This window comes from Crotalus tigris, unplaced genomic scaffold (genome assembly GCF_016545835.1).
Source record: "Crotalus tigris isolate CLP2741 ecotype Arizona unplaced genomic scaffold, ASM1654583v1 scf7180000021643.52994198:917841, whole genome shotgun sequence".
NCBI lineage: Eukaryota > Metazoa > Chordata > Lepidosauria > Squamata > Viperidae > Crotalus > Crotalus tigris.
The window spans coordinates 141696-152609 of record NW_024098611.1 but is presented as its reverse complement, the minus strand read 5'-3'; the positions used below and the strand labels follow the sequence as shown (position 1 = coordinate 152609).

Below are 10914 nucleotides of genomic sequence, written 5' to 3'. Positions count from 1 at the left end.
CCCAAGCCACAGCCGAGCAAGACCCCTGCCTGCCCACCCAGCGGTGCTCTTCCTCCTGTCCGAGGTTTTCATTGTTGTGAGCATTTCTGTTGGGGATTGGCAGCGGGAGTGGGGTGGGGGGGGTGTTTGGTTTTTATTCCCCCCCACCCCGTCTGCTGGGTGGTTGCAGCAGGTTTTGGTCACTTCCCATGACCCTGGGACACTGTGACCGTCATACATAGGAATCAGTTGCCAAGCCTCTGAATGTAAATCACAAGACCCTGGAGAGGCTGCAACATTCCAGCTGATCGGCGCTTCTTCTGGGCTCAGCAGAAGAACCAGGATCAGTGCTGCTTTCCAACTGATTGGTGCTTCTTCTGGGTACAGCAGAAGCGCCAGGATCAGTGCTGAGCTCCAGCTGGAGCCTGGCGCTGATCCTGGCGCTTCTGCTGAGCCCTGACAACCCTGCAGCTCCAGCCGTCTCTCGCTCAGGCTTGTGCGGTGCTGCCCCCAGTTCAGCTCATTCCCCTCCCCCGCTACCCCTTTTCTAGAATGGTCACGTCCCACCTGCCAGGTGCCAATGTACCACCGGTGGTACCCGTACCATGGGTTGAAAAGCCCTGATCTAGCCCAACCCCCTGCCCGAGGCAGGAATCGGTATTCAATCCGGGAGAGAGATGGGCTGTCCAATCTTTATTGATTATGATTTCTTTATTTATCTCCCTCCTTTATTATTTTTCAAGGCAGGTGAATGTCTCCCGCATAGCTTCCTCCTCCTGTTTTCCCCACAACAACCCTACAAGGTAGGTTGGGCTGGGAGACCGAAGGGGGCTGGCCCAAAGTCACCCAGCCGGCTTTCGTGCCTCAGGCAGGACTAGAACTCACGGTCTCCCAGGGATTGGCCCAAAGTCACCCAGCTGGTGAGCTGTAATCCTGCCTTGGGCATGAATGCTGGTTGGGTGACTGAGCCAATTACCAGGAGATGGTGAGGGAGGGAGGGAATAGAAGAAAGAAAGAAAGAAAGAAAGAAAGAAAGAAAGAAAGAAAGAAAGAAAGAAAGAAAGAAAGAAAGAAAGAGGAGAGAGAGAGATAGAGAGAGAGGGTGGAAGGAAGGAAGGATGGGAGGGAGGGAGGGGAGAGGAGGAAGAGAAAGAAAGAGAAAAGGGAAGGAACGGAAGGGAAGGGAGGGTGGGAGGAAGGGAGGGAAGAGAACGGAAAGGGAAGGAAGGAAGGAAAGAAAACAAGAAAGAAGAAAGAAAAAGGAAGGGAGGGAGGGGAGGGGAGGGGAAGGAAGAGAGAAAGAAAAAGGAAAAGGAGGGAGGGAGGAGAAGGGAAAGGGAAGGGAATGGAAAGAAGGAAAGAAAGAAAGAAAAAGAAAGAAAGAAAGAAAGTAAGTAAGAAAGAAAGAAAGAAAGAAAGAAAAAAAGGGATGGAGAGAGGGAAGAAGGAAGGGGAGGGGAGGAGAGGGAGGAAGAGAAAGAAAGAGAAAAAGGGATGGAGGGGTGGGAGAGAGGAGAAGGGAAGGAAGGGAATGGAGGGAGGGAGAAAGGGAGGGAGGAGAATGGAAAGGGAAGGGAAAGAAGGAAGGAAGGAAGGAAGGAAGGAAAGAAAGAAAGAAAGAAAGAAAGAAAGAAAGAGGAAGGAAGGAAGAGAGGGAGGGGAGGGGAAGGAAGAGAGAAAGAAAAGGAAAGGAGAGAGGGAGGAAGGAGGAGAAGGGAATGGAAGGAAGGGAAGGAAGGAAGGAAGGAAGGAAGGAAGGAAAGAAAGAAAGAAAGAAAGAAAGAAAGAAAGAAAGAAAGAAAGAAAAAAAGAAAGAAAGAGATTACACTCCAGAGTAAATCAAGAGCTGCTGGGCCTGACGGGGTCCACAGGAAGGAGACTGTCATAGCCACCTCCTCTCTGGGATTATGGCCTGGGCATCCCAGCCAGAGTGATTTGTGCAGAGACGTAGTCGTTGCGGCCGCTTGTCCCAGACCTTCTCCCAGGGACGTCTGTGGGGCAAGGAGCAGAACCTCTGGCTCCGTTGTGCAGAATGACCTTCTCCCTGATGTCCTTGTGGGAAACGTTAGCAGATGAAAGAGATGAGTTTGTGTGGTGGTGCCACAAAGCGCGCTTTGTCATTTTGGCATCTTCAAGGTTAGATGCCAGCCTTACACTGCGTGATTAACAAATGGCTGGAGACGGGGCCGGACGGCCTCCGTGATTTGCTGTAGCACCCTGAACGTTGTGGACTTCAAGTCAGGCAGTCAGTATCGCATCCCCTTTAACAACAGCTGCAAAACTGTTGGTTGATAGTTCCTGGAGCTGGACTCTCCAGCTGTTACTCTAAGCCAGGGGTCTTCAGACTTGGCCCTTTGATGACTTGTGGACTTCAACTCCCAGAATTCCTCAGCCAGCGGGAGGGAACTAGGACCCTTTGATGACTTGTGGACTTCAACTCCCAGAATTCCTGCCTCGTTTTTCTAGCCATTGATAAAATGTATCCCCTGTTCTAAAGTAATCTGAATCTTCTTTCTCTTTCATTTTCAATGCCAGTCTGTCCACTTCTGCACAGTCCAAAATTTCCTGAATTCTCTCTTCCTCTGCTGGTAATTCTTCATCTTTCCTAGATTGAGCAAATACGATTCTTGCCGCCATTAATACATGCAACATTAAATATACATATTCTTTCTCACAATTTCCGGCAATGATACCAAACAGAAATAATTCTGGCTTAAAATCTACATGGTTTTTTTTTATCATTTTCTCTAACTCAGCGATTCTCCACCTGTGGGTCGGGACCCCATTTGGGGTCGAACGACCATTTCACGGGGGTCGCCAAACAACGCAGTCCGCCATTTTTCCCCCCCTTTTCCTTAGCTGTGCTACTCCCTTTTATTCTATTGGCTTTTGAAAGCCAATAGAATAGACTCTCTTGAATAGAGTCTAATTCTATTGGCTTTCAAAAGCCAATAGGAATTGTCCAGGCTGTCTCTGCCCTGCTGAGCCCGCCAAAAGTCCCATTCTGCAAACAGTGCTGCAAGTTGTCTGCAGTGAAGGCGAGCTGTCTGGAAGCTTCCACCCCTCCCTGCTGAGCAACTACTAAAAATGTAAGTAAAAGAGGGCCAGGGGTGGGAGGCCAATGGGCGCAGGGAGGGTTGCTGGCGCACATGGGGCCTGGCGGGTGCCTTACCTCCCTTGGGCTGGGCCAGCTGGTGGCCCAGCCGGTGGTCGGCCTGCACTGTCTCTGCCGCTTGCCAGCTACGCCTCGGCCGGCGGAGGTGGTGGCACCACGCATGTGCGGTGCTCCCGGGCAGGGAAAGTCCTCGACTTACGACCGGTTGGGTAGTCCTCAACTTACGACCGATTGGGTAGTCCTTGACTTACGACCGGTTGGGGGTTGTGGCATTAAAAAGGTTGAGAACCACTGCTCTAACTAGATGTATTTTTGATCAGAATCTTTTAGCCTTAGGGTAAGTCCATCAAAGATGATAATATGTGCCTGGTTGTTTGTCTACATTTTCAACAATTGCTAGGCATATTTTTAAAGACATTACAGGTAGTAGGTGCCATCTATAAAACATTTTAGATAGGTTTTCTGTGTAAGCTACTGCCTGTGTTATTTTAGAGCAGGGGTCTTCAAACTTGGCTCTTTTATGACTTGTGGACTTCAACTCCCAGAATTCCTCAGCCAGGCATGCTTTTTATAGAATCCAGATGTTTTAGCATCTTTTTCATATCTCGTTTGAATTTGCAGCTGTGGCCACCACAATAGATCAATACCCTGTTCTTCTAGTTCTTGTCTAGATTTTAGTTTTCCTTCAATATTCCAAATGTAATAATAATAATAGTAAAGTTGGAAGGGACCTTGGAGGTCATCTAGTCAAACCCCCTGCTCAGGCAGGAAACCCTACACCATTTCGGACAAATGGCTGTCCAGTCTCTTTATAAGTCACAATTTGCTCATAGTTTTAATTAGGTTTGGGTGAACAAACGTTCCATTGTTGAAAGCCATCCAGGTATTTTCATGTAAATTTTCGCTTTTACCTTTTCCCATTCTGGAAGAAGTGCGTTTCTTATATAATGGTTTTGAAAGTATCTATGTATTTTATTCTTCTCATACCGGTAGAAAGGCATGCCATCCAAGTTGCAGGTCATGCCCTTCTAGATATAGTCATCTTTTATGTCTAAGGGTTATCCATTCTTTTATCCATGTTAGTGCACATGCTTGATAGTACCGGGCCCAATCTGGCAGGCCAAATCCTCCATTTTCTTTCGCTTCTCGTAGCATTTTCAATCTAATTCTGGCTTTTTTTTTTCCCCTTGCCAAATAAATTTCAAGATCAGTGTATTTAGTTCATCAATTGCTGAATTTAATGTTGGAAGGAAAACCAGGAGTGGACTCTTCCATGGAAGGAACTGGCAAGGCTGCCTCTGGCTAAGCTAACAACAAGGAATTGGAAAGTTTTTGGACTAACTGTTCATTTCCTGTTGACAATTTCCCCCAATGCATCTGCTGAAATATTTAAATCCCCATTAACAGAGCAATTTTTTTCCTGGAGAGCTGACTCATCCTCACCGTGCAAAGATCCACCTTAAAAAGAAGGTGACATTGAAGGTGATTAGATAAAACTGGAAGCAGATACAGAATAAATTCAGAATAAAAGAGTTGGGAGGGATCTTGGAGGTCTTCTAGTCCAGCCCCTTGCTCAAGCAAGAGGCCCTAGACCAGGGCTGTCCAACATTGGTCTCTTTAAGACTTTAGACTTCTTGACTATGAGCCAGCCGTGTGCAGCAGCAGCCAAAAGAGCTAATACAATCCTGGGTTGCATAAACAGGGATAGAATCAAGATCAAGTATTAGTACCGCTTTATAAAACCCTAGTGAGGCCACACCTGGAACACTGCAGCCAATTTTGGTCAGCATATCACAAAAAAGATATTGAGAGTCTAGAAAAAAAAATCAGAGAAGAGCAACTAAGATGATCCAAGGCCTGGAGACTAAAACATACGAACGGTTGCAAGACTTGGGTTTGGCTAGTCTAAAGAAAAGAAGAAATAGTGGAGACATGATAGCAGTCTTCCAGTATCTGCCACAAAGAAGAGGGAGTCAAGCCACTCTCCAAAGCACCTGAAGGCAGGACAAGAAGCAACTGATGGAAACCAATCAAGGAGAGAAGCAACCTGGAACTAAGGAGAAAATTCCTGACAGAACAATTAATCAGTGGAACAACCTGCCTCCAGAAGTTGTGTTCCAACACTGGACGTTTTTAAGAAGAGACTGGACAGTCATTTGTCTGGTATGGTATAGGGTTTCCTGCCTGAGCAGGGGGTTGGACTAGATGACCTCCAAGGTCATTTCCAACTGTATTATTATTATTATTATTATTATTATTATTATTATTATTATTATTATTACTGATCATCGTACAGTCAGCCAGATGTTCGGACTGGATTTGGCATTTTGTCTACCTATCGAGTCCTTACTCAGGACCTGGGATAGGCAGATGGGGATGTTTGATGGTATTAAAGATCTCGTCGCAGGATGGAAGCAGTTCTTAGTAAGGCTGCCTTTTGCAATTGACTAATGGCGAATTTGTCAATGCCAATGATGGTGTTCAAGTGGTGCTCCAGTTGTTTTGAGATTGGTAAGGACTCGATAGGTAGACAAAAATGCCAAATCCAGTCCGAACATCTGGCTGACTGTGCGATGATCAATAATAATAATAATAATAATAATAATAATAATAATAATAATAATAAAGTTGGAAGAGACTTTGAAGGTCATCTAGTCCAACCCCCTGGTCAGGCAGGAAACCCTATAGGCCTATACCATTTCAGCCACATGGCTGTCCAGTCTCTTCTTAAAAACTTCCAGTGTTGGAGCATTCACTGCTTCTGGAGGCAGGTTGTTCCACTGGTTAATTGTCCTCACTGTCAGGAAGTTTCTCCTTAGTTCTAGGTTGCTTCTCTCCTTGATTAGTTTCCACCCGTTGCTTCTTGTCCTGCCTTCAGGCGCCTTGGAGAATAGTTTGACTGCCTCTTCTTTGGGGCAGCCCCTGAGATACTGGAAGGCTGCTATCCTGTCCCCCCTCGTCCTTCTCTTCCTTAAACTAGACATACTCAGTTCCAGCAACCATTCCTTGTATGCTTTAGCCTCCAGTCCCCTTGGGGTCCTCTGATCTTGCTTGTTTTCTTGCAGGCATTTCATTACCCAACTAGGTAGCATCATCAGTGTTAGAAGGGAGGAGGGGTTTGTGGAGAGGAGGAGGAGGAGGAGGACGACTGTGGGGTCCTTGGTGCTCTCACTCTGTCAGCAATCAGCATGTTGTGTGAATGCAACATTCAGGCTTCGGTGTTCAGTCTGATCCTCGTGCACGGCTACTTGAATGAATGTCAGGATCCTGAGAGACCCAAAGCACTTTTCCTGATTGGTTTTCCAACCCATTCACATCCTTATTTTTTTTTTACAGGAAGCCTATGTGTATTATTATTATTTTTTAATAACGGTGTGCTAATACTGTTCGCTCTGCTTTTCATCCTGTTCCTATGTCTGTGTGCATTTATTATTTATACTGCGTGTTTACAGTGCTCCTGAAGGACCAATTCAGTTGCAAATGCGTGGGGCTATGGAAAAAAAGGACATTTTTTTTCCAATAGCTAATGGATTCTTCCCCCCCCCAGCTCCCTTGGGTCTGCAATGTACATTTAACCATGGTTTTTACACCATTAGCCCAATTGCCTGGATTGTCCTGATGCACCAACCACATGGCTGAATTCAACATACAGGAATGGATACAGTTCAGTGTCATGGTTCCGATAGGTGAGACCAATGAAAAGAATTTTTAAGGCAGAGAAATTTTCCTTAAAGAACATTTTTTTTTAATTTGGCTACAAACATACAAACAAAGGTGAACTCAAGACTATACTATCCCCACCCTAACTGTACCCTAGAAAGAGTGCAGAGAAGAGCAACAAAGATGATTAGGGGACTGGAAGCTAAAACATATAAGGAACGGTAGCTGGAATTGGATTTGTCTAGTTTAATGAAGAGAAGGACGAGCGGGGACAGGATAGCAGTCTTCCAGTATCTCAGGGGCTGCCCCAAAGAAGAGGGAGTCAAGCTATTCTCCAAAGCACCTCCAAAGGCAGGACAAGAAGCAACAGATGGAGAAACTCATCAAGGAAAGAAGCAACCTAGAACTAAGGAGAAACTTCCTGATAGTTAGAACAATTAACCAGTGGAACAACCTGCCTCCAGAAGTGGTGAATTTGCCAACACTGGAAGTTTTCAGGAAGAGACTGGACAGCCATTTGTCCGAAATGGTATATAGGGTTTCCTGCCTGAGCAGGGGGTTGGACTAGATGACCTCCAAGTTCCCTTCCAACATTATTATTATTATTATGGATCATCGCACAGTCAGCCAGATGTTCAGACTGGATTTGGCATTTTGTCTATCTATCGAGTCCTTACCCAGGACCTGGGATAGGCAGATGTGGATGTTTGATGGTATTATAGATATCGTCACAGGATGGAAGCAGTTCCTAGTAAGGCCGCCTTTTGCAATTGACTAATAGAGAATTTGTCAATGCCAATGGTGTTCAAGTGGTGCTCCAGTTGTTTTGGGATTGCACCCAAGGAGCCTATCACTATTGGTACTACCCTTGCTTGCTTTTGCCACAGTCTTTCTATTCTATTTGTAGGTCTTTGTATTTTGTTATCTTCTCCAGTTCTTTCTCGTCTATTCTGCTGTCTCCAGGCACTGCCACGTCCACTATCCAGACTTTTTTGTCTTTCTTATCGACAATTGTTAAGTCTGGGGTGTTATGTTGCAGTGCTTGTCTGTTTGAATTCTGAAGTCCCAGAGCAGTTTAATTTTATCATTTTCTATGACTTTCTCTATTTTATGATCCCACCAGTTTTTGCTTGCAGGCAAATGATATTTTTTGCAGATCTTCCAATGCACCATTGTTGCTACTTTGTCATGCCACTGCTTGTAGTCAGTCTGTGCAATCTTCTTGCAACAGCTTACCATGTGGTCCACTGTTTCTTCAGCTTCTTTGCATAGGCGGCACTTACTGTCTGTTGCTGTCTTCTCAATTTTGACTTTGTATGCATTTGTCCTTAAGGCTTGGTCTTGTGGGGCATCTTCATTATTATTATTATTATTATTATTATTATTATTATTATTATTATTATTATTATTATTATTGGAGTCTTGCTGGATGAAACCAAAGAAGTGAGGCCATCTTAACTGTTTTCTAGGCAAGGTCAAGCTTTCCTGCTACATACCTGGATACGGGGTCCGCCCATAGGTGATGATCTCCATCAGCAAGATGCCGAAGGACCACACATCGGACTTTATGGTGAAGGACCCATAGTTGATGGCTTCGGGGGCCGTCCACTTGATGGGGAACTTGGCGCCTGCCCAGAATCCAAAAACAAGATAGTTAGATTGAGCCTGAAAACGGCAGCTGGCAACCACTAATATTATCAATTTGGCTTAGTGCTGAAGGTAGCAGGCAGAGAGTGGGGGACACTGGGTTCTGGTCCCGCCTGCGGGAGACCACACCTTCAGCTTCTTTGCATAGGCAGCACTTACTGTTTGTTGCTGTCTTCTCAATTTTGACTTTATATGCATATGTCCTTAAGGCTTGGTCTTGTGCAGCCAGAATTAGTCCCTCGGTCCCTTTCTTCAATTTTCCTGCTCTTAGCCATTGCCAGGTCTTCTTCTTCTTGTTGTTGTTGTTATTATTATTATTATTTGTCATAAATCACATTCACCAATTATTGCAAAATGCAGGCTCTCTTCCCCGACCTCTAGCCAGCCAAAATGTAATCAGTTAGTGACCTTGGTTCCCACAGCTCAGAATTGTTTTGGCTAATTTCAAATTACATTCTCTCCTCCCTTCCCTTTCTAAATCTGTGGCAACTGAAAAAGGAAGAAAAAAGGGCTTCTTTTCAATTTGTTGCAGCGTTGACATTCATTCTGCGACTGAAGTCACAACTGCGCTGAAAGAAGTAACTTGTGTCTGTTTTTCCACCCTTCTGATCATCGCAGAATTCACCATGCTCCGCTGATCCAAATTTGGACGGTCGGCAACAGGTTCCTATTTAATGACCGTTGCAGTGGTTCCAGTGGTCACGTGATCCCCTCCCTTTTTTTTACAAAAAAATATTAATTTTCTATTATTACATTTGATTATTGCTTAACAAACAACGTGTTGTCTGGCTTTTAATTTGTTTGCTTCGTAATACAAGTTACGTTCTTAGTCTCTACCCCCCTTTTTTTTCTTTCCAACCATTGATAAAATAAATTCCATGTTTAAAAATATTCTATTATCTTCTTTCTCTTTGATCCTCAATGCAAGACTGTCCATTTCTATTATTACATTTGATTAGTGCTTAATAAACATCGTCTGGGTTTTAATTTGTTTGCTTCATGTTACAAGTTAGATTCTTAGTCTCTACCTCTTTTTTCCCTCCCAACCATTGATAAAAATAAATTCCATGTTTGAAAATATTCTGTATCTTCTTTCTCTTTGAGCTTCAGTGTAAGTAATGATGATGATGATATTGGAAGGGACCTTGGAGGTCATCTAGTCCAACTCGCCGCTCAGGCAGGAAACCCTATACATTTTCAGACAAATGGCTATCCAGTCTCTTCTTAAATATTTCCAGTGTTGAAGCATTCACAGCTTCTGGTGGCAGGTTGTTCCACTGGTTAATTGTCCTCACTGTCTTGAAGTTTCTCCTTAGTTCCAGGTTGCTTCTCTCCCTGATGACTTTCCATCCGTTGCAATATTAGAATATTAGGATAGAATATAGCTGGAAGGGACCTTGGAGGTATACCATTTCAGATAAGTGACTGTCTTGTCCTGCCTTCAGGCGCTTTGGAGACTAGCTTGACTCCCTCTTCTTTGGGGCAGCCCCTCAGATACTGGAAGACTGCTCTCATGTCACCCCTGGTCCTTCTCTTCATTAAACTAGACATCCCCAATTCCTGCAACCATTGTTTACCATATGTTTTAGCCTCCAGTCCCCTGATCATCTTTGTGGCTCTGCTCTGCACTCTGCACTAATTATGGTGAAGTCTTTTTTTTTGTACACTGCCCAGTGTCACAAAACCTATGAAGAAGAAGAAGGAGGAGGAGGAGGAGGAGGAGGAAGAGGAGGAAGAAGAAGAAGAAGAAGAAGAAGAGGAGGAGGAAGAGGAGGAGGAGAAGAGGAGGAAGAGGAGGAGGAGGAAGAGGAGGAAGAAGAAGGAGGAGGAGGAGGAAGAGGAGAAGAAGGAGGAGGAGAGAAAGAAGAAGAAGGAGGAGGAGGAAGAGGAGGAGGAGGAAGAGGAGGAAGAAGAAGAAGGAGGAGGAGGAGGAAGAGGAGAAGAAAGAGGAAGGGGAGGAGGAGGAGGAGGAGGAGAAGGAAGAGGAGGAGGAGGAGGGAGGAGGAGGAAGAGGAAGAAGAAGGAGGACGAGGAAGAGGAGGAAGAAGAAGGAGGAAGAGGAGGAAGAGGAAGAGAGGAGGAGGAAGAAGAAGAAGAAGGAGGAGGAGGAAGAGGAGGAGAGGAAGAAGAGGAGGAGGAGAAGGAAGAGGAGAAGGAGGAGAAGGAGAAGATGGAAAAGGAGAAGATAGAGAAGGAGAAGGAGAAGAAGAAGAAAGTATTAAAAGAGAGAGAGAGAGAGAGAGAGAGAGAGAGAGAGAGAGAGAGAATCAAATATGAAGAAAACGACAACCGCTCAGGCAGAACTGCAATTCCAATCATGGCCGTGTGCCCTCGGCTCGGCTTTCCAGGTGCAGCTCTGGGTCTCCAGGGACGGCCTCTCATCCGAACGAGAACAGACCGTCTCTGATTAGGATCCGGGGCCGCTTTCCAAATTTAGGAAGCCATCTTTCATAAGGCCTCATTATGTGAGGCAAAAGAATGATCTTTATCTCTCGTGATGCATCCGGCCGCTG

At 45.2% G+C, this 10914-nt stretch overlaps 1 protein-coding gene across 1 annotated transcript; it reads right to left on the bottom strand.

Moving 5' to 3' along the window:
• Nucleotides 1–1139: 1139 nt before the first annotated feature.
• Nucleotides 1140–10607, bottom strand: LOC120296875 (putative protein TPRXL; the record flags this gene model as incomplete). The annotated part of the gene is given in 3 exon segments (XM_039318908.1): nucleotides 1140–1165; nucleotides 10132–10345; nucleotides 10347–10607. Coding segments are annotated over 3 exon segments (501 nt in total), but the record flags the coding sequence as incomplete, so codon positions are not given.
• Between the last annotated feature and the right edge of the window lie 307 nt (nucleotides 10608–10914).